We start from the raw sequence: 26,433 nt of genomic DNA, 5'->3' as shown, positions 1-26,433 counted from the left end.
CCCCAATTCCAGCTAGAGACAGGTACTATTGACCCCATGCAACTCAAACTAGGTGAATATTACTTGCGGCTGGCAGTGGAGTAACGTTGCGGGTCTGTCCTGTCCCAGAAGTTGAAGAAGTTTGATGCTTCTCGGTAATTTTTCCACTAACTTCCTGTATGCACTATAGCCTCTAGCTCTTCTAATTTTTTCACTCACTCACTGTATTTACTGACACATCTATGCATATCTCTTATCTCCCTGGTCTTGAGTCGTACTTATTCTTCAAAATACCCCACTGCATTATTATGGCAACACTATTTAGGCCTGACACAACCGTTCACCCTTCCAACGGCCCCCACTAAACACTCAGCCAATATTTCCTTTGTTTTCTTTTCTGTGATCACTTATATTTCCTTTTTTCGGGGCTTAAGTGATTATATGCACTCTTATGCGTGCACATGCCTATATCCCACACTCTATTCCTTATGGCACAGTCAGAAATTACCACCAAAACACGAGCTCAAACCGCGTGACTCCTCCACGAGTGTGTGTGTGTGTATGTGTGTGTGTGTGTGTGTGTGGATGTGTGGATGTGTGTGTGTGTGTGGATGTGTGTGTGTGTGTGGATGTGTGTGTGTGTGTGGATGTGTGTGTGTGTGTGTGGATGTGTGTGTGTGTGGATGTGTGTGTGTGTGTGTGTGGATGTGTGTGTGTGTGTGGATGTGTGTGTGTGTGTGTGGATGTGTGGATGTGTGTATGTGGATGTGTGTGTGTGTGTGGATGTGTGTGTGTGGATGTGTGTGTGTGGATGTGTGTGTGTGGATGTTAAGGGCTTGTACTGCTGTTTACTGTTTACCCTGTGGAACTTTGGGAGACCAAATAATTTCCACAGAAATCAGGGAACCAACCTCGAACATTAAATGATGTATAACTAAAATAAATGAGTGGATGCTGTGTGAGATTGCATCTACCTGCAGACAAGGCTGTAAGAGTTTAACTTCATATATTAATAAATGGCTTGCTTTTTTTAATTTTCTGTTGTTCATTTTACATGCTCTCGTAACATCACAGTACAGTGGTACCTTGACTTACGAGTTTAATTCGTTTCGTGACCGAGCTCATAACTCAATTTGCTCGTATATCAAATAAATTTTCCTCATTGAAATTAATTGAAATGCCATTAATCTGTTCCAGCCCCCAAAAAACCCGAGTCTTGAGGGGCAGGAGAAAATACTTCAGTATAATGCTAATATCAACTCTGCAGCTTATTTATCTATCAGAATTGATCTAATACGACATAATAAATGCTATAACATAGAAACATGATATGTATATACTCTAGAATGAATAAAATAGGCCATAATATGGCAAGTGTCCAGGACCAGTCCAAACATATAAAATCATTACTGCTCCTTCCTATAACATGTTCTTTGGTTCTGGGTAAGAGAAAATGGAGTTTTTGAGAGGCTAACTGCACTAGATCACTAGTTTCCTAAGGAAAACACTGAAACAAAAGTGATTTTCTCGGAAATTTTTTTTTCACTGAGACGGGAGGCCAGCCCATGTTCCTATGAATATCTCGGAAGTAAGTTATTGACGTATTTCATGAAGCCCACTATTTATTATTGAAGTAGAGAGGACAGGAATCATAAAAAAATTATTGTTCTACAATTGGCTTGTGGAATATTGGAAATGCATGTATTCCAAACATTTTGGGATTTGTGTGGGAGTCAAGGGCAAGATATTTTGCAAATGTCAAAAACTTAGCAACCTTATTTTTTTGTAGAATAACTATAAGGCTAATTACACGATTACCTCCAGTGAGAACATCGCACTAGCATTATTTTACGAGTACCAACTAGTGGTGGCGTATCTGAAGCTCTCTTGTAACTTGGATTTTAGCTTGCAACTCAAAGCAAAAAATCGACCAAGTGACGGCTCGTAACTCGGAAAACTCGTAAGTTGGGGCACTCTTAAGTCAGGGTACCACTGTATAGGAAAACCTATTTTTCAAAGCAATAAATAAAAAATTGTCAGTATTATGTTGAAACATTCCTCACTAAACATTTTGAAGGTTAAATCTAAGCTGAAACATAAATTCTTTGGTTGGTGTTGCAGGTAGACGTTGGCTATCGTCCATCTCCTGGATTCCACCGGAAGGACATGACACTGGTGTTACTTTGTATAACAGTGCCATTAAGTCAAAGGTGAGACCCACCCTATATGTCTGTATAATACAGTGGACCCCCAGTTTGCGATATTAATCCGTTCCTGAGAGCTCATTGTAAACCAAAATTATCGAAAAGCAAATCAATTTTCCCCATAAGAAATAATGGAAATCAAATTAATCCGTGCAAGACACCTGTGAAAATTTGTGTGGACTGCCTCCAAGTGAGTCGCCTACCCTGGCAAACTGTTGACACCGAGCTCTGAGGTGGGTACCTCAGCCTCACAAGTGGCTTATAGGACAGATTTTCACAAATGATTGATGTTGCAAGAAACTCGCCTGCATGCACGTATAAAGGACTAACTTACTTGGTGTTGCAGCATATATCCTGATCTTCAACTTCCCTAAGCTTAGCCTTAGCCCCTTTGGACTTCCCCTCAGAAACCACGTGCAACCAGGAGCCTTAATTCCTGCCATATTCAGTCGTTATTAGTGACCTGCCTGCACCTCAGAAATTCCTATATCCAAGGGGGTGTGTATCCCCTAGTACAACTATGCAGACATGGACACTAGCTTCTACATAGACGAGAGACACTGGTACTTACTGGGCATGCACTCCCAGCTGCAACACAGGCCCACAGATCAAACTCACTCACAATTCTCCCCAGACACTGGCCAGAAATCTACGAGATAAAGTGGAGGTTTTGTCTTACTGTATGGGCCTGACGGAGGAGGTCATCTACGGTACATCGAGGTGCCTCTACCAGATTTCCCCAGGTCTCGAATGTGAAGACACGTGGGGGCGCCGTCTGCTGATCACGGCACGTCTTGTCCAGTTGGTGTCTGTCTTAAGAAGAACGAGCTGGTCTCTCTTCCAGACCCTCATCTCTTTGTTCAAACTAGGGCTGCCAGTTCTCCCTAGCTAACTTATCCTAGTGTTTGCCTACATTATCGGCCTATTACTACCTATGTTAAGGTCTTAGGTCTACATTATTATTATCTGCAGTTGCCTTAGTAAACCTAATATTAATATACTAACAGTAAAGCTACCTACTCCTTCCCTGAAGGGTAAATCTATAAATTAAATAAGCTTACCAACAATCCACGCCAACTTGAGAGAATGCTTTGTTTTGGGTGGGGTATAAGGGCCACCCAGCTCAGCCGTTCCATTACGGCCATGCCGGATCTGTCCTGTGGAACTTTAGGGACCAAATGAATTTCCACAACACCCAAAAGTATGAAAAAAAAAAATTTACCACATGAAATATTAAGTTTAATGTACACAAACTGAAGAAGACATGCACAGTTTGTAGTACTCTACTAACAATAAAATACATGACACTTACCTTTAATGAAGATCTGGTGATGATTGATGGGATGGGAGGAGGGGAGAGTGTCGAACTTATTGTTTAGAAGGGGAATCCCCTTCCATTAGGACTTGAGGTAGCAAGTCCTTTTCTGGGGTTACTTCCCTTCTTCTTTTAATGCCACTAGGACCAGCTTGAGAGTCACTGGACCTCTGTCGCACAACAGATCTGTCCATAGAGCTCTGTACCTCCCGTTCCTTTACGATTTGTCTAAAATGGGCCACAACATTGTCATTGTAATAGTCACCAGCACAGCTTACAATAGCTGTGTTAGGGTGATTTTCATCCATAAAGGTTTGTAGTTCAACCCACTTTGCACACATTTCCTTAATTTTTGAAGAAGGCACAATGGATTCCACAACTGGCATAGGCTTCTCAGGGTTAGCCCCAAACCCTTCAAAATCTTTCTTAATTTCCATACTAATTCTCACCCTTTTTACCACAGGGTTGGCACTAGAAGCTTTCTTGGAGCCCATGGTGACTTAATTTGCAGAAACAAGCACCAAAAACACTGTGATAATATGGAATGTACCGAATGTATCCTTAGATGCGAGCACACTGGCTGGCTTGTAAACACTGGGCCACACGTGGACACTTCTCGGACGAATCGCGTATGGCGGGTTTTTTAACAGGAACCGAGGCAAAATTTTTGCGTTAAAATGTATCGAATACCAGATTTATCGGATACCGATGCCATCGCAAACCGGGGGTCCACTGTACTTATACAAGGAAGCCTCATTATACAGTGCTTGTCATTAAAAGTATGCCAGTCTCTTCTAAAACCGCTACCACAAAATAGGTTGTCTGTTACACTTTAGGACTTCCTTCAAACATCTAGGAAGTGATTAACACAGGGTTTCATGGCATACATTCCCCCACAACCACAGGGATTCATAGGATAAATTCCCACACAGGGTTTCATGGCATACATTCCCCCACAACCACGGATTCATAGAATAAATTCCCCCACAACTCAGGGATGGTGTCCTCCAGCCATGGAAATGGGCTGATATCCTTTCCTTAGTAGATCTACTTATTCCAGCCCAGAGGTTCTCAATGGGTTCAAGTCTGGGGAATTTCATGGCCAGTCATTGAAAAGGGGTACCTCAATCACAAAACTACTTAGCAACAGATTTTGTGGTGTGGCATGGAGCACTGGCTTGCATAAAAATCATTACACCACAATGTTTGAAAGATTCAGACAAATGACAATTCAGGGGACATTATTACAATTAACGTTAGTGGGTATGTTTCTGTAGGATTTCCCTGGATGTATTTTTGATGTTGACGTGTCAACACTGTCCTCGAGGAACCAATGTAACCAGGTTCTCTGAATGCTCACACACATTAATGGCTTCTATTATTGCCTTCATTTTATGGCCTGCCTTATGTACTCCAATGACCTTTACAATTGTCTCTTGTATCAGTGACTTACTCTTTCCTATATTAAAATGTCAGTATTCAAAAATGTTTGATACATTCAGCCCTCAAGACCATATGGCACAGGGGGACCATGGACACAAATTCATCCACTGCACAAGCCTAGGAGGCATTAGGACACAGTCAGTAGCCTTAGAAAATTCTGAGATGGTCCGTTATGAATTGCCAGAGCAGCTTAGCTTTTTGTCTCATCTGCCAGGGTAGGGTATTACTTTGGACATTAAAGTATGCTGGGTGCTCACCACTTAGCTTACTGTAATGTCAAGCACAAACAGTAGCCCCTTAAAAGTTGTCCTTTTGAGTTCAAAACTGTTTTATTCTATGCTTATTTTCAGTGTACAGAATATAAAAATTTGCTTTTAAAAGATTTGTTGTACCATAAAAAAAAATGAAAACCTTCACTACATTTCCCTGTAGTGTTCAGGCATGTGTCATCTGATTCATGTATATTGAGTATGTATGTATAGACAGTATTATGCAGTATGTAATTATTGATTTTGTATGAAAGTTCATGTGTTATTAAAAAAAAAACTCCTCTTGTGATTATGTAGTTGGTGCACCCTGTAAATTTTTATTATTCCAGGTGCCATTAAAGACTATACATCCTGGCCTGCTAACTTGGTATTCCTGTGGCCCAACTGTATATGATTCTGCACATATTGGTCATGCTTTGTAAGTATCAGGGGTAGATAATGCCGTGCAACACTTTTTATTTATTGTAAAATACCCTTCATACACACTACCATATTACAGTGAGAGTAATATTTTAAAATTTGCTAACAAGTGCTAAGTCAGCTGCTAGGGTGTGAGACTATATACACTCAAGGGCTGCTGGCATCAACATCCTGATTGATCAGGCAGTCATCAATTAAGTATTGCCTTATCCCAGTCTGTGAATTCAGATAAGCCTTTAATGTGGACAAGTACTCTGACTGGCAGAGAGCATGTATTGGTCCTTTATATAAAGGGAAAGGGGACAAAAGAGATTGTAAAAATTACAGGGGAATAAGTTAACTGAGTATATCAGGTAAAGGTTTAACTTCCTGATTGACTGTACAGCTGCCCAGTTGCAAATTTTAGAATTAACATAGGGGTACCTCAATTAGCAGTCTGCAACAGAGCTCACTGCATCTATCCTCTATGGTAGGGTTATTATTGAAAGAATTAGAGGTAAGAGAGAGAGCAGGATAGCAGATGAACAAAGAGGCATTAGAATTGGTAGATGTGTAGATCAAGTGTTTACATTGAAGCATACATGTATATGTGAACAGTATTTAGATAAAGGTAGGGAATACACAAATAACCAAGCCGGACCAAAATGTTGTCGTAAACTCCCCTCTCCTATGTGTAGGTTATTTGTATATTGTTCCATTCATGGTATTGTGCCTTTTTGTTATTTAAAGGAGGGAAGTTTTCATTGCATTTATGGATTTAGAAAATGCTTATGATAGAATGAATAGGGTAGCAATGTGGCACATGTTGCAAGTGTATGGAATAGGTAGTAAGTTACTAAATGCTGTAAAGAGTTTTTGTCTTTGAGGATACTGAAGCTCAGGTTAGGGTGTGTAGGAGAGAGGGAGATGATTACTTCCCAGTAAAAGTAAGTCTAGACAGGGATGTGTAATATCACCATGGTTGTTTAACATATTTATAGATGAGGTTGTAAAAGAAGTAAATGCTAGGGTGTTGGGGAGAGGGGTGGGATTAAATTATGGGGAATCAAATACAAAATGGGAGCTGATACAGTTATTCTTTGCTGATGATACTGTCCTTTGCGAGATTCTAAAGAAAAGTTGCAAAGGTTAGTGGATGAGTTTGGGAGGGTGTGTTAAGGTAGAAAGTTGAAGATGAACATAGATAAGAGTATGGTGATGAGGGTGTCAAACGATTTAGATCAAGAAAAATTGGATATCACATTGGAGGGACGAGGTATGGAAAAAGCGAATGTTTCAGATATTTGGGAGTTGACTTGTCAGCTGATGGGCTTATCAATGAAGAGATTAACCATAGAATTGATGAAGGAAAAAAAAGAAGAGTGGTGCATTGAGGTATCTGTGGAGACAAAAAATGTTATCCATGGAGGCAAAGAAGGGAATGTATGAGAGTTAAGTGGTACCAACACTCTTATGTGGGTTTGAAGCATGGGTTGTAAATGCTGCAGCAAGGAGGAGACTGGAGGCAGTGGAGATGTCATATGGTGTAAATATTATGCAGAGAATTTGTAGTGTGGAAATTAGGAGGAGGTATGATTACTAAAAGGTATTAGTCAGAGGGCTGAAGAGGGTTTGTTGAGACAGTTTGGTCATTTAAAGAGAATGAAACAAAGTAGAATGACTTGGAGAGTGTATAAATCTGTAGGGGAAAGAAGGCGGGGTAGGGGTCGTCCTCGAAAAGGTTGGAGGGAGGGGGCAAAGGAGGCTTTGTAGGCAAGGGGCTTGGACTTCCAGCAAGCGTGCATGAGCGTGTTAGTTAGGAGTGAATGGAGACAAATGGTTTTTAGAACCTGATGAGTTCTTGGAATGTGAGCAGGGTGATATTTTGTGAACAGATTCAGGGAAACGAGTGAGCCGGACTTAAGTCCCTTTAAAGGAGGGATTTGGGATATTGACAGTTTGGAGGGACATCTAAACTGTCGTATCTGAGCGCCTCTGCAAAGGCAGTGATTATGTATGAATGATGGTGAAAGTGTTTGAATGTTGAAAGCTTATTCTTTCTTTTTGGGTTTTTCTTTCTTTTTGGGTCACCCTGCCTCCATACCTGGAGAGGGCTCCGGAGGTCAATGCCCCCGTAGCCCAGTCTGTGACCAGGCCTCATGGTGGATCAGGGCCTGATCAACCAGGCTGTTACTGTTGGCTACATGCAACCCAGCGTGCGAACCACAGCCCAGCTGGTCAGGTACTGACTATAGGTGCCTGTCCAGTGCCTGCTTGAAGACAGCCAGGGGTGTATTGATAATCCCCCTTATGTATGTTGGGAGGCAGTTGAACAGTCTTGGGCCCCTCACACTTATTGTGTTGTCTCTTATCGTGCTAGTGGCACCCCTGCTTTCCATTGGGGGGATGTTACATTGTCTGCCGAGTCTTTTGCTTTCATAGGGAGTGATTTTCGTGTGCAAGTTTGGTACTAATCCCTATATGATTTTCCAAGTGTACATAATCATGCATCTCTCCCGCCTGCATTCTAGGGAGTACAGGTTGAGGAACTTCAAGCGTTCCCAGTAATTGAGGCATTTTATCGCAGTTATGTGTGCTGTGAAGGTTCTCGGTACATTTTCTAGGTCAGCAATTTCACCTGCCTTGAAAGGTGCTGTTAGTGTGCAGCAATATTCCAACCTAGATAGAACAAGCGACCTGAATAGTGTCATTATGGGCTTGGAATCCTTAGTTTTGAAGGTTCTCATTATCCATTCTATCATTTATCTAGCATATGCAATTGATACAATGTTATGGTCTTTAAACGTTAGATCCTCTGACATGATTACTCCCAGGTCTTTTACATCAGTTTTTCACTCTATTGTGTGGTTGGAATTTGTTTTATACTCTGATGTAGTTTCAGTTTCCTCATGTTTTCCATGTCGGAGTACACTAATTGCAATTTCTCATCATTGAACTTCATATTGTTTTCTGTGGCCCATTTAAAGATTTGGATGATGTCTGTCTGGAGTCTTCTGGTGTCTTAATGGAGGACACTGTCATGCAGTTTTGGGTGTCATTTGCAAAGGAAGACATGGCGCTGTGGCTTATATCTCTGTCTGTGTCAGATATGAGGATGAGGAACAAGATGGGAGCAAGTACAGTGGACCCCCGCATACCGTCGGCATCACATAACGTTCAATCCGCATACCGCTCGCTTTTATCGCAAAAATTTTGCCTTGCATACTGCTCAAAAACCCGCTCACCGCTCTTCGTCCGAGACGCGTCCAATGTGCGCCCTTAGCCAGCCTCGCATGTGCCGCCGGTGGCATTGTTTACCAGCCAGCCTCCGCGGTAACATCCAAGCATACAATCGGAACATTTCGTATTATTACAGTGTTTTTGGTGATTTTATCTGCAAAATAAGTGACCATGGGCCCCAAGAAAGCTTCTAGTGCCAACCCTACAGCAATAAGGGTGAGAATTACTATAGAGATGAAGAAAAAGATCATTGATAAGTATGAAAGTGGAGTGCGTGTCTCCGAGCTGGCCAGGTTGTATAATAAACCCCAATCAACCATCGCTACTATTGGTGGTACAGCTGCTGCTGCTGCTGCTGTACCACCGTCAGCTGCTGCTGCTGCTGTAGTACCATCTGCTGCTGCTGTAGCATCGTCTGCTGCTGCTGTAGCATCGTCTGCTGCTGCTGTAGCACTGTCAGCTGCTGTTGTACCACCGTCAGCTGCTGCTGCTGCTGCTGTAGTACCGTCTGCTACTGCTGTAGTACCGTCTGCTGCTGCTGTAGCATCGTCTGCTGCTGCTGTATCACTGTCAGCTGCTGCTGCTGCTGTATCACTCAGCTGCTGCTGCTGCTGCTGCTGCTGTATCACTGTCAGCTGCTGCTGCTGCTGCTGTAGCACCGTTGTTGGTGTGGCTTATTGAGAATACCAAGAAACAATTAACCCCAGAGGATTTGCCACCCAGGATAACCCAAAAAAGTCAGTGTCATCGAAGACTGTCTAACTTATTTCCATTGGGGTCCTTAATCTTGTCTCCCAGGATGCAACCCACACCAGTCGACTAACACCCAGGTGAACAGGGAAAAATGCCTGGAACTAGTGCTCATATTGGTGAATTTAAAGCCAGCAAAGGTTGGTTTGAGAGATTTAAGAATCGTAGTGGCATACACAGTGTGATAAGGCCTGTTCTGGAAGAAAATGCCAAACAGGACCTACAGTACTCAGGAGGAAAAGGCACTCCCAGGAGTGTCTCATCAGTCATTGCTGCATCTTCAATAAAGGTAAGTGTCATTTATTCTTCATTTAGTAGAGTAGTACATGCACAATATATATTGTGCATGTACTACTCTACTATTGTGCATGTATCCTTCTCTTTGTGTGTAGGAAAATGTATATTTCATGTGGTAAAAATTTTTTTTTCATACTTTTGGGTGTCTTGCACGGATTAATTTGATTTCCATTATTTCTTATGGGGAAAATTCATTCGCATACCGATCATTTCGCATAACAATGAGCCCTCTTGCACGGATTAAAGTCGCTATGTGGGGGTCCACTGTACTGTGCCTTGTGGAACAGAGCTTTTCACCATAGCCGCCTCAGACTTTACTCTGTTTACTACTACTCTTTGTGTTCTATTTGTTAGGAAATTATAGATCCATCTACCAACTTTTCCTGTTATTCCTTTATCATGCATTTTGTGCACTATTACACCATGGTCACACTTGTCAAAGGTTTTGCAAAGTCTGTGTATATTACACCTGCATTTTGTCTGTCTCCTACAGCATCGAGGACCTTGTCATAGTGGTCCAGTAGTTGGGACAGACAGGAGTGACCTGCTCTAAACCCATGCTGCCCTGGGTTGTGTAACTAATGGGTATCTAAATGGGTGGCAATCTTGCTTCATAGAACCCATTCAAAGATATTTATGATATGGGATGTTAGTGCTATCAGTCTGTAATTCTTTGCTATTGCTTTACTGCCCCATTGTGGAGTGGAGTTATGTCTGTTGTTTTTAGCAGCTTAGGGATTAGATACCCTGTGTCTGTGCCTCAGTGGGAAATGGCCAATATGTTGAAAAAAAAAAAAAGTACTCTGCTTGGTGGCTGTGTTGGCTGGGAACTGGATCTCGTTGAACTGGCTTATTGTTGTAACTATCTGGGTGGGTGTAATTACGGGACACAGATTTCTGTGTGTTCCTTCCAGTAATTCCACCCACCTGGACAGTCTCCACAGTAGACCAGCTAGACAAGACCAACTTTCTATCCAACAAGGTCACTGAGAAGGGGCCAAAAGCTACTTTTACTGGTTAGCCAGACTTGAATCTTGGAGGTGGGAAGTGCAGTGCCTGCACTCTAAAGGAAGTGTTTGGAATATTTGCTGTTTAGAGGGACATCTTAACTGTCATATCTGCATGCCTCTGGGAAGACAAAAATAGTGTGAATGATGGTGAGAGTTTCTTTTTCCGGGTCACCCTACCTCAGTGGGAGATGGCCAGTATGTTAAAAAAAAGTACTATAAGTACTATTCTAGGAGCAAAGGGCTAGTAACCCCTTCTGTAAAAATTACTAAATGTAAAGAAAAAGAAAAACTTTCATTTCTTCTTTTCTGGGTTACCCTGCCTTGGTGGGAGACAGCTGGTGTGTCAGAGAAATAAAGTACAGCCTCTCCTCGCTTAGCGATGTACTCGTTTACTGATGCCTCGGACTCATGACGGGCTCTCTTACCAGTATGCATGCCTAAATAATGTATATTAGAGCTTATTTCCTCTATTCTGCTTATTACAATATACAGTACACTATTGTATAAACATTTAAAAATGTATGTCCCAGAAATGTTATAAATGGTGAAAAGGTGACATTAAAACAATATCAAAGATAGTTGATACACACCCACTACCATTATAGTGTGCTCCTCACTTAGCGACGAATTCATTTACCAACATGGTCTTAGGAACGGAACTCCATCATTAAGTGAGGAGAGGCTGTACTCTTTTATTGGAATGGGTGAAAATTGAAAACAGTCCACAAAAAAAAATATAGTGTGTGCAATGAAGTATTAAAGAGTTAATGATCATGTATGTAATCTTTAATATATCATTTAGTTAGTCTTAAATTGGTCTTTGATTTAAATATCATGGTTGCTTTAACAAAAATCTCCACTTTGGCACCTTCAGGGTGGTTATTAATTATAATTATTCCCATTTTGTTGTACTGTCTATTATTTTAATTATCATTCTTGAAAGTTCTGCTATATCTTTCAGGTCTTATGTAAAGTTTGATATTATACGAAGAATCCTATCAAGAATCTTTGGTCTCAATGTTGTGATGGTGGTCGGTATCACAGATATTGATGACAAAATAATTAAAAGGGCAAAAGAAGTAAGTATGATTGAGTTTTTCTTGTTATAATGGAAAATAAAGCAGTAAATAGAATTATATATGAAAGCTGGATATAAAAAAATATAATCTTAAAAGAACATGTGAAAAGTGTTGCATGCCAGTAAAATTATGATGAAGTAAATATTTTCTCAATATTGGTGCTTTCACAGTTAACTTGAACCACCTGATTAAGTACTTGCTACCAATTTGTACATAACCATTCTTAAGGTAAGGGTCAGTCAAATTGGAGAATTTAAAAGGAAGCATAAAATTAATACTATTGTATTTACTATTGTATATACCTGTAATATAATGTGTGATTAATTCAGAAGTTAATACTGTGCTTGTCATGGAACTCGACGTACTGTAAAAATTAAATATAGTAGGTTATAAAAACTTCTCTTTCCTCTACCCACCCCTAGTTCCATACTTGAGTCTAGCTAGACTCTTAAATTGTCAATCAGTCCTGAGACTTCGTTCAAAATACTGTATGCTTATTAGATTTCCCATGCCCAAATCTGTTTTCTTTGTCTTATTTTTTCTTATGTCAGTATAAATTAGTTTGAATTAGAGATTATTACAATTTTAAGTAGTGCTCCGTGGCCTGATGGCTAAAGCTCTCGCTTCACATGGCGAGGATCTGGATTCGATTCCCAGCGAGGGTAGAAACATTGGGCGTGTTTCTTTACATTGGTTGTCTATGTTTCCCATCAGTAAAATAGGTACCTGGGTGTTAGTCAACTGGTGTTTACCTGGAGAGAGTTCCGGGGGTCAACGCCCCCGCGGCCCGGTCTGTGACCAGGCCTCCTGGTGGATCAGAGCCTGATCAACCAGGCTGTTGCTACTGGCTGCACGCAAACCAACGTACGAGCCACAGCCCGGGGTTGCATCCTGGGACAAAACTGACCTAATTTACCCAAAATACTCTGCATAACAAGTGGCTTTCTATTTAGTAGTACAGTATGTCATTGATGTCAGCTATGCCTGTATACCTTGTACATGTACTTGTAGAAATAAAGATATTACAGGTACCATCTGACTTACGACCGAGTTCGGTTCCGACAAACCGGTTGTAAGCCAAAATGGACGCAAGTCGAACCTTACTACTGAATATTAACATCACATTTTTGTAATGACTTTATTTTATTGTTTTATTTTGGTATTTCATTTTTTACTTTACTTTTTATGCTGTTAGTACTGTATTTTATACTGTAAGGTTTAGGATAAACACTGTGTACAACACAAACAGTTGTTAATTTTCCAGAAATTTGGCATAAAAAACACTGCCGTAAGTCGAATGGTCATATGTCGAGCAGGTCGTAAGTCGGATGGTAGGTGTGTTATTATTATTATTATTATTGTTGTTGGAGTGTGAGCAGGGTAATATTTAGTGAAGGGATTCAGGGAAACCGGTTATTTTAATATAGCCAGACTTGAGTCCTGGACTTTAAAGGAGGGGTTTGGGATATTGGCAGTTTGGAGGGATATGTTGTGTATCTTTATATGTATATGCTTCTAAACTGTTGTATTCTGAGCACCTCTGCAAAAACAGTGATAATGTGTGAGTGAGGTGAAAGTGTTGAATGATGATGAAAGTATTTTCTTTTTGGGGATTTTCTTTCTTTTTTGGGTCACCCTGCCTCGGTGGGAGACAGCCGACGGGTTGAAAAAAAAAATTATTATTATTACTATTATTATGGACTTAAGGAATCACATGAGAAAGTAAACGGTGGTAATAGGATCGCCACATGTAAGTTAATTCATACAAAGCAAAACTACATAGAGTGAGAGGGAAACCTGTATTTCTAATGGTTATGTGAATAATATTTCATTTTATCTGTAACCATCTCTTCTTTTATTGCAGCTAATTAAGACTACATCTTTTACTTGTCTAGCTTAATGTCAACTTCAAGGAGATTACTGAATTACATGAGCAGGAGTTTTTTGCGGACATGGATCGCCTACGAGTGCTTCGCCCTTCGCTGGCACCCAGAGTGACAGAATATGTTCCTCACATTATTTCCTTTGTCCAGGGCATCATTGATAGAAAACTGGCGTATGCTGTTAATGACGGTGAGTTTAGTCTTAAGGTGTTGTCCATCTGCATTTTAGATCAGGAAATAAAACTGTTATAGAAACTAGGCCACCAAGTTGAAAATATACTCCATGTTCGTGCCAGAAGCGCATACCTCTTAGTCTTCCTCAAACTTTTCATCACCTGCATTTTATAGTTCACCAGGTGTCAAAGAGGTCATGTAGCAAACGTACATTATGATGTTCTTCCCAGGACTGAAGATGTGAACACTTCTTGGTCTTCCTCAACTCTTTCATCCCATGCTTTTAATTGTTCACCTTTTCATTATGTGGTTTGTGCTAAGTGTGATCTAAATATTTTTCATGTTATTTTCCCATGGCACTGATAAAGAGTCATTTATGACCTTAAAAAGCTTTTGCCAACCATTTTTCCACATTTCTGGAGAGTGATATGTTGTTCATAGATTTTAGCCATAATACTCAGGAAGAAATTGAACTGAATATTGTTATTTGTTATAATTTTCTTCAACTTCCAGGGTCAGTGTACTTTGATACTAAAGCATATGGTCGTTATGGGAAAATGTCTCCATTGGATGAGTCGTTGGACATGCGTGGAGCTGGTATAAAGAAATCAGCTCGAGACTTTGCTCTCTGGAAGGGAGCCAAGGGTGGCGAGCCATCTTGGGACTCTCCCTGGGGTCGTGGTAGACCTGGATGGCATATTGAATGCTCTGCAATGGCTAGGTAACTTTGATTTGAATGGAACACTCTTTCAAAGTGGTTTCCAAGAGAGGTTGTCATAACATCTAAAGTTCCAGTCTTTAGAGTCTAAATCAACTCTTTCTAACCTGTCTTCTGTTATATTATGTTTCTCAGTGATTAAATAATCATATAATTAAAAAAATCCCATGGATGTAGCACCTGGAACTACCACCACCACCTCCTCCTCTAATTTACTGCATTATTTCAATATTCTGTTTGCCACAAATCTTAATTGTATTTTGGCTCCATTTTTTCTTAATTCATCACTGTGTCCTCGTGTTCTCCCTTTCAAAGGTGCCAAGAAATCTTCGCAGTATCTTTTTTGTCATATTCTTTTATGACCTTACATATGGCTTCTTTAATGTTTTCAGCCGTTCATTGTAATTTTTTATTTTTAGCTCTGTGAGCCTTTTTAAGGCTTTCTTTGGGCTTTTTCCAACTCGTCCATTTTTTGTTTTTTAGGTGTGAATTCCACACAACCACTGCTAAGTATATTTTAGTTTTCATTAAACATGGTCTGTACAATTTTTTTTTAGCTTTTCTCTCTATATTTGAGAGCTAGTATGTAGTATATGGTTTGCAGCTAAATTTGTTTGAAAAAATTATATATGCTTAATTTTTGGTACTGGAGAACATACACTGATGCAATAGCAGTGAAATAATCTTTGTGTGAATTTTATAGTAGTATAATGGTTTCTAATCTATCATGATTATGATAGGTTTTTTATTAGCTGATTATCCACTCATTCAGTCTAGTATTGTAATGTTTTGTATTTTTGTGTGTGTATTTTCAGTCATATATTGGGTACACAACTGGACTTGCACTCTGGAGGGATTGACTTACTTTTTCCTCACCATGAAAATGAGGAAGCACAGTGCTGTGGTTACCATGGCTGTCATCAGTGGTGTAATTACTGGATACACACTGGTGAGTATCCTCTCATAATGATCTTTAACCCATTGACTGTTTCGGTCGTATATATACATCTTACAAGCCAATGTGTTTGGCGTATATATACTACTCAAAAATTCTAACGGCTTCAAATCAAGCGGGAGAAAGCTGGTACTCCCACATGTGAGAGAATGGGTTTGTGTGTTCAGTGTGTGCAGCATAAAAAAAAATCCTGCAGCACACAGTGCATAATGAGAAAAAAAAAACTGACAGTGTTTTTGGATTAAAACACCGACCTTGAGGTGTATTTTTGTATAGTATGTATTTTGTATTCTCGTTTTCTTGGTCTCATTTGATAGAATGGAAGACATATTATAAAAATAGAGATGATTTTGATTGGTTTCTCTGAAAAGGACCTTGAAATGGAGCTCAAAGTAGTGGAAATGTTCAGTTTTTGCCGATGTTCAAGAGTACACAAATGACATCATTGTCCAATAAATGTCCAACTAGCCATTCTAATACGCAGTCATGAATGGGTTGACATTATTTATACAATTATTACAATAATGCAGTAGTCTGCATAACAATAAATCTTCTATTTTTTGTGTGAATAAAAATTCAAAATAGAAAGCAAGAGTAATATAACAGGGGCCTGGAGACATGACTGATGAACAGATAAAATTTTATTTTAGTGCCAAGAATGTCTGCATTGTTCATTCTGGACCCTATTTTGAAATTGGCATATTTTTTAATTTTGCGTGAAATTGGCCAAATTGCCAATTTCTGACCACTTTATTGCGTAGTTGAAAATCAGTAAATGGGTGGTTTATTGTACTCAATCGATAGAACAAATGGAGTTCTAAAGAAATAGCTATGATTTTGGTCGACTGGAACAATGGAATTGGCTGAAAATAGGGCTCAAAGTGTGTGAAATCGCCGATGTGTAAATATCTCTGAGATTGCTTACTTTGTGAGAGCATAATTCTGCAAGTTTTCCATCATATTTTGTACTTTTGGTGTCATTAGCATCAGGAAAAGTTTCTCTGTCGTTTCATAAGAAAAAATAACTTTTTTTTTTTTTCCAAATATTTTGCGACACTGAGAGACACTCTAGGATTGGGGGTTGCGACAGTCAAAGAGTTAATTAACTGTGTTTAAATTTGTGATTTTCAGAATACCAAGTAGCCTGTTAGTCAGAATACCAAGAACCACAGTACAAGGTAGCCTGTTAGTCACAGTACTATGTAAGACACAATTCCTAGAATCTTGAAAGGACTTCATATGTTGAAAGACAGATAACACTGGAAATGAGTGAGTAAAAGGTGGGGAAAGAGAGGAAGAAGTTTGGGAAGAGGGAAATTGTGATTGAGGGAAGGCAGATAAATGAATGCAAACAAGCCCTATATTCAAAGGCTGGGGGATTAGGACAGAAATTTACATGTAAGGAGCCAAAGCACTGAGATGTGTAAACAGTCGTCAAACTGATGTGTGGAGGGAGGCCAGTTTTTAATACAAAGGAAGGAATTTGCCCTTGGAAAATAACTAAGAGTCCTTTCATTATCATTCTTTCAGCAGAGATTTTGATACTGAACTCCCTGGTAAATATGGGTCAAGTGTTTTCCTGAGTGGGAGTCAGTTTTTTCACTCCAGGAAGTCAAAATATACATTCAGCTATGTATCCTCATGAATGTAAGGAAATGAGAAATTAGGCTGAAAAAGGCAAAGACAGGCTCAAAAAATACCTGAGGGCCAAATCATAGAATCTGTTGTATTCTGGGACATGAAGCTTGCAGAGCTCTGAGGAAAGAACTGAGTGCTGTTCTTAAAACACTGAGGAGGATGTTCATATGGCCTGAATAGGTCATCATTTTCCTATCAGCTCCTGGGAATCTCCAGGACCTGAAGTAGAAGGTTCCTTCTCTTTGTGTAAGGCTTTGTCCTGCTGAGGAACACTCATGACAGGTTGTTTGGCAGTCAGAGCCAGTGAACAAAGTAGAAAGTATTGTTATCACTCTCAGGTATCCTCATTGAGCAGAGCAGATGATCAACCACATGTAGGTTGGTAGACAGCAGTCATCCAGAGAAGTATATAGAGGCACTACTGTCCTGTCTTATACGTAAATGTGAAACAAGCCTACTAAAAGCTTTACGTTCTGAAATCATTGCTTGTTTTTTCATTTCTATTTTATAAACATGTAAGATGGTAGGTATATTTTAAAATGTTTACTTAACGTATGTACACACTTTCCTGTGTTTCATAATGATTCTTATACTTGATATGTCCTTCCTTTCTGATTTAGGAAACCTGGTCCGAGGCCAGGTTTCTGGACCAATGGTCCCTGGAATCTTTAACCTTATATATAATGGATACAGTATACTATATCCTGTCTGAGACTTAGACCCACCAAGGGACAGAAATCAAAACTGATTGTAGAGATATCCAGTGTGTATAATACAAGTGGAAGGTGAAGATAGCATATCTAGTTAACCAGCTGTGATTTAGTAGTACTTACTGGGCTGTATAGAGGTAAATGGAAATGTTAGCATTCTGGTTGTTTTCTTAGTGGGTCATTAGAGCTCCACCCTCCACCCTCCACCCTTCACCAGCACCCTTGGTGCTGGTGAAGGAATCTTTGAATCAAAGAGTTGGAGCTACCTTGCTCTTCCTTGGATCAAACAATTATTTTCCATTCACCAGGTGCTGTATGACCCTAGTGGGTTTGACTTTTCTCCATAATGATGATGATAATTAGATCCCCATGGCAGAAAAATACTTTTTATATATATTTATTGCAGGCCACCTTCATACTAAAGGAACAGAGAAGATGTCGAAGTCATTATCAAATACAATAGGCATTCAGGCGCTACTTGAACAACATTCAGTCAATACCTTTCGGCTTTTCTGCCTCCTCTCACACTATCGCAATAGTGAGTACCTTTGTCTTGTCTCAGTTTAGCCTCTATTGGAATTGTTCTAATTGCACACATTATTTATTTTTGTATAATTTGGATATGTTTCAAGTGCTGTTACTGTATATATATACAAATTAATGTACCGTAAATACAAATTTGATATGTAGTGGCAGTTGTCACAGATGCTTTTAGCTGATGACATGGTTCTTTTGGGAGAGTCTGAAGAGAAGTTTCAAAGATTAATTGAAGAATTTGGCAGGGTATGTAAAAGGAGGAAATTAAAAGTGAACATGGGAAAAAGCAAGATGATGAGAGTAACAAAATCTAGGCAGTGAAGTACTGAATATTAAATTAAAGAGAGAGATTATGGAGGAAGCAGATGTGTTCAGGCATTTGAGAGTAAATCTGTCAGTGGATGGGTCTATGAAGGACAAGGTGAACCATGGAATTGATGAGATAGGTGGTGCATTGTGGTGTCTATGGCAACAAAGACCTTTATCAATGGAGACAAAAAGGGGAATGTACCTAAGTACAGTAGTACGAACACACATAGGTGTGAAGCATGGGTTTTAAACAGTGGAGTGAGGAGAAAACTGGAGCAGTGGAGATGTCATGTTTGAGGGCAATGTGTGGTGTGAATATTATGCAGAGAATTGAGAGCTTGGAGATTAAAAGATGGCATGGGTTTACTAAAACTATTATTCAGAGTGCTGAGGAGGGGTTGTTGAGGTGGTTTAGATATTCAAATAAGACGAAAAAGGTGCTTTTGTATGACTTCAAAAGATTTGCTTTTTTATCCACCTTTTTTTTTCTTGGCGTTGCTACAGTCATTTAATGTCAGTACTCTTTCACAGTTTTTTACAGTAATGTTAATTTTTGCTAACCCATATATGATATGTAACATTCAGAGGTGGAATATACTCAGATGTCCATGGCTCAAGCAAAGGCGCACCTGAGGCGGATACGCTCCTTTCTTCATGATGCTTATGCGTATATCAATGGCCAGTTGAAATGTGCACCACTTGATGAAGCAGGGCTGAAGCAGGTGAGAGTTTTATAATTACTTATAGTTTGCTTTATGCTTTATTAAGGGGTCCTCTTTTTTCATGGAACATCCTTCAAAAAAGGCTATATTATAAAAAAAAATTTTGCTGCTTTATCAAGTGTAGCTTTATTAATTTAATACAGAGGCTATAAAAGAGAAAGAGATGCTTAATAACTTGATTACCCATTCAGATTTTTTATTCAGAAAAACATGACTTGCATGGAACAATATAACCAACATGGAGACAAAACTGGAAAGAAAGTTTGTCTGTATATTTTGACCTCCAATTGAGATACAAGAGACTGGGAAAGAGATATGTTTATATTGTGGACTGGAGGTCACATGAAGGTATGTGGTGACATCTCATCATTGGGTTAAATTGTCTCTGAGTATTTATGAGATTCAGGGTTTAAATTGTTTACTATAGTTCTGAGAATGCCAGATCCTTTGAGATTTGAATTTAATTTTTAATAGTACAGTGCTGTACTTGAATTTCTTATTCACAGTTACAGTTGTTTCCATGGCTATAAAAGTGCTTAAATTCATTTGGGGGTTGGGTCCCACTTTGTTATGGCAAAAAGGGAGGTGGAAGGAGATGGTGGACTAAGTTAAAAGAGTGGGACTATCCAGACTGAAGTTTAAGTGGATAATAATGGATATGAAAGTTAAGATGCATGTGCAACATCTGGTTATCTTTATTGTAGACGTTTTGCCATCCAGTGGCTTTATCAATACAGATTCTGGGACATAATTAGAAGACAGTAGAACTATATTCCCACCTGCTTTTAACATTTCTATCTTTATCCCATCAATCCCACCTGCCTTACCCCTCTTTCATTCTACCAAGATTCCAAGATTCTAGGAATTGTCTTACATAGTACTGTGACTAACAAACATACTTCCCCTACACTCACACCTGCTTTTCCTCACTCCTACAAGATGTCATTCCTCCTTGCCCTATATACGAAATCACAGCTTCCCTGTTTTCATCAACACTTAACAATTCCTCAAAATATTCCCTCCATCTTCCTGATACCCCTAACTCTCCATTTACGAACTCTCCTCTCCTATTTTTAACTGTCAAATCCATTTGTTCCCTAGGCTTCCTCAGCTTATTAATCTCGCTCCAAAACTTTTTCTTATTTTCATTCAGCAAAGTTAGTTGATAACATCTCACCCACTCCCTCATTTGCTCTCTTTTTACATTGCTTTGCCACTCTCTTAACCTCTCTTTCTCTCCATATACTCTTCCCTCCTTGCATCACTTCTGCTTTGTAAAAACCTCTCGTATGCTAACTTTTTCTCCCTTACTACTCTTTACATCATCATTCCACCAATCACTCTTCTTCCTCCCGCACCCACTTTCATGTAACCACGAACTTCTGCTGAACACTCTAACACTACATTCTTAAACCTACCCCATACATCTTCAACCCCATTGCCTATACTCTCACTAGCCCATCTATCCTCCAATAGTTGTTTATATCTTACCGTAACTGCCTCCTCTTTTAGTTTATACACCTTCACCTCTCTCTTACTTGCTGCTTCTATTTTCCTTGTATCCCATCTACCTTTTACTCTCACTGTAGCTACAACTAAAAAGTGATCTGATATATCTGTGGCTCCTCTATAAACATGTACATCCTGAAGTCTACTCAACAGTCTTTTATCTACCAATACATAGTCCAACAAACTACTGTCATTATGCCCTACATCATATTTTGTATACTTATCCTCTTTTTCTTAAAATATGTATTACCTATAATTAAACCCCTTTCTATACAAAGTTCAATCAAAGGGCTCCCATTATCATTTACACCTGGCACCCCAAACTTACCTACCACACCCTCTCTAAATGTTTCTCCTACTTTAACATTTAGGTTCTCTACCACAATTACTCTCTCACTTGGTTCAAAGGTTCCTATACATTCGCTTAACATCTCCCAAAAATCTCTCTCTCTCCTCTACACTCCTCTCTTCTCCAGGTGCATACATGCTTATTATGACCCACTTTTTGCATCCGACCCTTATTTTAATCCACATAATCCTTGAATTTACACATTTATATTCTCTCTTCCTATAAAAGGGAAGTGGGAATGGAGTAATGCAGACTGACAAGCTGGATATAGAGAATATTTGAAGAGATTTCACGTCAGATTTGGCGGATTCGTTGGCACACAAATTCAGAGATGCACCAGTAGGAATCATTACTGTAGCACTGACCATAGAGAGGAAGGTAGAAGAATCAGTAGTCCTCTGAAAGAATGAATTGTTGCTCATGAGTGGAATTGAGGTTTTGAGACCAACGAGGCATCCTACAGTCCAAGATATCCGGAGAACTCCAGTGAAGATGGTAGAAATTGAAAGTGAAAACTGTAGGACAATCATGGATAGTAAATTCTTTTAAATGTGCTAGTACTTACTAAAATATTGCCAGGCCTAAATTGAGTGAATTACCCCCAAGATTTTGACTGGTGAAATGGCTTATTTCCTCAGCAATACAAATCCATCTATTAGCTACAAAACTTCTACAGCTCAGCAAATGTTCAAAAAATATAAGAATTGAATGGTAGGGTCAGAAGAGTGAGAGGTGCACTGAGCGGTTTTCAGAAGACATTTGTTTGATTAGGCAAGGCAAGTTTAATGGCATCTGTATCACTGACCTAACACTAATACTTCTTAATACCACAGAAGGCAAACAAGATGACATTCTGGGCTTAAAATTTTTAAGGATTTTATCTAAACTAAAACTTGTTTTTTTTAATTTCAGAAACTGGTTGAAACTCGATTTAAGGTGAAAAGATCACTAGCAGATGATTTTGATACAGTGCGAGCACTGGATGCAGTACTTGATCTAATAAACCTTGGCAATAAGGAACTCCAAAAAAAGCCACAGGTATTATCTTTGCTGGTTTTTAGACTACTGCTACATTAAGGTTTCGTAGAATGCTTTTAAAATGTATTATATGTAATGGTGATAATGTTTCATCAAAAGTGCATTCTGTTTAGGTAAAACTTATTAAAATATCAAAAACTCAGTTGTGCATTTGAAAACTAATAATGAAGACAGCCATAAAATGCATTCCTGATACAGTGGTACCTCAAGTTTCGAATAGCTCCCAACTCGATCAGTTATGTAAGTGTATTTTTGTAAGTGCTTTCGTAAGTGTATTTTTGGGGGTCTGAAACGGGCTAATCTAATTTACATTATTCCTCATGGGAACAAATTCGTTCAGTATCGGCACTCGAACAGTCTTCTGGAACAAATTAAGTTTGTAACTCGAGGTACCACTGTATTTTATTGTTATTTTATCATTTGGTAACATATTGAAAAGCAAATTGAAAAATTTGTGTGTAACCTATCCTTTTCATAGATTAGAAAGTCAAGGATTTTTTATTTGAAGAATTTAGCAAAATGATGTTTTCCTTTCAAAGAATAAATGTTTGATATATAAAGCATCATGTGTGAATTATTATAATTTCCCATCTTAAAGACAACTTGAAAAAATTTATGTATTCTTGTGTTGTCCTTGCTTTCAGGAGTATCAACTTACAAAAATTTATATTTTCTTGTGTTGTCCTTGCTTTCAAGAGTACCAGTCTGTCAAGAAGTGCAGGAACAATGGTAGCTGTGTGTAGTTATATCCACTACCTAATGGAGGATGTGTTTGGTATTCATTTTCCCAGTGTGGTAAGTGATTGTGGAAAAAAAAGAATGCATTATACAGCATTTTGCTGTAGAAGGCGAAGATTGTGTGTTGTAGTTCCCTTGTCTGGGAGGGGTTATAAATTAAGATATTGTGGGTCATTTGTTAAGGACAAGAGGATGAAGTGTTATATTGGTATGTTCCAGTTCAGTCACTAGCCCAGGGAGATGAGAAGGATTGCAATGTGTTATGGAGCTTGTCTAAAGGGATGGAGGATTGCAAGATGTTTAGGGCCATTTAATCATGGGAATGGGGGTTCATGGTACTAGAATTGGTAGCAGTCTTTTCTAGCACAAGTGATCTTATAGATTGCGCAAAATTCCTTTGTTTTCTTCCTTGTTCTTAGACATACATGGTTGCCTGTCAAATACCTCCTAGTTTTATGAGTGTAGCATTGATCACTGTTGTATCCTAATCCATGATACGAGACTTTGTCTCCATGTATTATGTAATAAACATAACTATGTTCCCTAAACCTTAATTAGTGCATGTGTATGGGGGAAAATATTAATGTCTACCTAGGGAACAGAGAATTACAGATTTACATATAATTTTTTGTTGTTTTAAGTAGGATGTGTTACAGGGACAAATACACAATGCATCACTATCTAATGCTACAGCTAGTAGTAAAGAGGAAATAAATGCTGGATGTATGGTTTAAAAATAATAAATCAAGTAACTGTGATAGAAATTTAGGTAGGAAATGAAAAGCTAGTTGCAACTTGCAAGTCCTTATTAATACACTTGAAAACATGAGAAAACTGTAGCCATTGGTCTTAATCCATTCAAGAGCTATTAATCCAAAGAATTGGAGCTCGCCTGCCCTATGATACTTATGGGTTTAGCACTTCATCATAAATTAAATAAAAAATAAATGACAACATGTGTAGTTTGGCAAACTCAACCTGTGATGACAAGCACCACCCCACAGTGAACCACTCAATCTGTGTTGACAAGCACCACCCCACAGTGAACCACTCAATCTGTGTTGACAAGCACCACCCCACAGTGAACCACTCAACCTGTGTTGACAAGCACCACCCCAGAGTGAACCACTCAACCTGTGTTGACAAGCACCACCCCCACAGTGAACCACTCAACCTGTGTTGACAAGCACCACTCCACAGTGAACCACTCAACCTGTGTTGACAAGCACCACCCCACGGTGAACCACTTAACCTGTGTTGACAAGCACCACCCCACAGTGAACCACTCAACCTGTGTTGACAAGCTCCACCCCACAGTGAACCACTCAACCTGTGTTGACAAGCACCACCCCACAGTGAACCACTCAACCTGTGTTGACAAGCACCACCCTACAGTGAACCACTCAACCTGTGTTGACAAGCACCACCCCACAGTGAACCAACTCAACCCGTGTTGACAAGCACCACCCCACAGTGAACCACTCGACCTGTGTTGACGAGCACCACCCCACGGTGAGCCACTCAACCTGTGTTGACAAGCACCACCCCACAGTGAACCACTCAACCTGTGTTGACGAGCACCACCCCACAGTGAACCACTCAGCCTGTGATGACAAGCACCACCCCACAGTGAACCACTCAACCTGTGTTGACAAGCACCACCCCACAGTGAACCAACTCAACCTGTGTTGACAAGCACCACCCCACAGTGAACCACTTGACCTGTGTTGACGAGCACCACCCCACGGTGAGCCACTCAACCTGTGTTGACAAGCACCACCCCACAGTGAACCACTCAACCTGTGTTGACGAGCACCACCCCACAGTGAACCACTCAGCCTGTGATGACAAGCACCACCCCACAGTGAACCACTCAACCTGTGTTGACAAGCACCACCCCACAGTGAACCACTCAATCCGTGTTGACAAGCACCACCCCACAGTGAACCACTCAACCTGTGTTGACAAGCACCACCCCACAGTGAACCACTCAACCTGTGTTGACAAGCACCACCCCACAGTGAACCACTCAACCTGTGTTGACAAGCACCACCCCACAGTGAACCACTCAATCCGTGTTGACAAGCACCACCCCACAGTGAACCACTCAACCTGTGTTGACAAGCACCACCCCACAGTGAACCACTCAACCTGTGTTGACAAGCACCACCCCACAGTGAACCACTCAATCTGTGTTGACAAGCACCACCCCAGAGTGAACCACTCAAGCTGTGTTGACAAGCACCACTCCACAGTGAACCACTCAACCTTGCAATGCATGCTGCAGCATTTTTTTTTTTTTTTTTTTTTTTTTTTTTTTTTAAACAAGTCAGCCGTCTCCCACCGAGGCAGGGTGACCCAAAAAGAAAATACTTTCATCATCATTCAACACTTTCACCTCACTCACACATAATCATATGCTGCAGCATATGATTACCTATATGTGACTGCATATCTGTAGCTACAGGAACAGAGCTAAGCTCATGGTGTCCCTTCAGTATGTATTTCATCTGTTGTAAATTTTTTTTTTTAAAGTTTCCATTGGTTGTAGCACTATCTTCTTTAGTAACCTATTCCATTGACCTTCTGATGTTTGCAAAGGACAGCATCTTTCTTATTTCTTATAAGGAACCTTATACAGTGGACCCCCGGTTAACGATATTTTTTCAATCCAGAAGTATGTTCAGGTGCCAGTACTGACCGAATTTGTTCCCATAAGGAATATTGTGAAGTAGATTAGTCCATTTCAGACCCCCAAACATGCACGTACAAACGCACTTACATAAATACACTTCGCATTCGGAGGTGATCGTTATGCTGGGGTCCACTGTAAATGCCTTCAATAGTCATAAGCACTATAGAGTTTTTTCTGTAGACTGAAAAAAGTTTGTTTTGAATACCTCTGTATAGTAAATTTATTTTTTTAACATGTCGGCCGATTCCCACTGAGGCAGGGTAACCCAAAAAGAAAGAAGAAACTCTCATCTTCATTCAACACTTTCCCCTACCTATTATCTACCTTATATCTTGTCTTATTTCTATACTCTTCCACCCTTGATGTTACTGAATAATAGGAAGATTATTTTTTAAAGCTTATGCAAATGAAACATTAAATTTGAAACATAACCAGCATAGGTACATATCATTGAACTTAATGACTTCTTGTGG

The 26,433-nt window shown here is 39.7% G+C and overlaps 1 protein-coding gene across 3 annotated transcripts in view; it reads left to right on the top strand.

Annotated features, from left to right (window-relative positions):
- CysRS-m (cysteine--tRNA ligase-like protein, mitochondrial) overlaps positions 1–26,433 on the top strand; it is a 51,877-nt gene that overhangs the window by 17,271 nt on the left and 8,173 nt on the right. For all 3 annotated transcript variants that reach the window (XM_053792899.2, XM_053792898.2, XM_053792900.2), the window contains exons 3-12: positions 2,101–2,189; positions 5,540–5,628; positions 11,868–11,985; positions 13,881–14,058; positions 14,556–14,763; positions 15,576–15,709; positions 18,470–18,601; positions 19,495–19,631; positions 22,402–22,527; positions 23,224–23,322. In XM_053792899.2, the coding sequence (XP_053648874.1) occupies positions 2,101–2,189; positions 5,540–5,628; positions 11,868–11,985; positions 13,881–14,058; positions 14,556–14,763; positions 15,576–15,709; positions 18,470–18,601; positions 19,495–19,631; positions 22,402–22,527; positions 23,224–23,322 (1,310 nt within the window). The remainder of the gene's footprint in view (positions 1–2,100; positions 2,190–5,539; positions 5,629–11,867; positions 11,986–13,880; positions 14,059–14,555; positions 14,764–15,575; positions 15,710–18,469; positions 18,602–19,494; positions 19,632–22,401; positions 22,528–23,223; positions 23,323–26,433) is intronic.

The sequence above is a fragment of the Cherax quadricarinatus genome, chromosome 64, assembly GCF_038502225.1.
Source record: "Cherax quadricarinatus isolate ZL_2023a chromosome 64, ASM3850222v1, whole genome shotgun sequence".
NCBI lineage: Eukaryota > Metazoa > Arthropoda > Malacostraca > Decapoda > Parastacidae > Cherax > Cherax quadricarinatus.
Note: the sequence above shows the minus strand (reverse complement) of the source record. Positions and strands in the feature narration are given on the sequence as shown.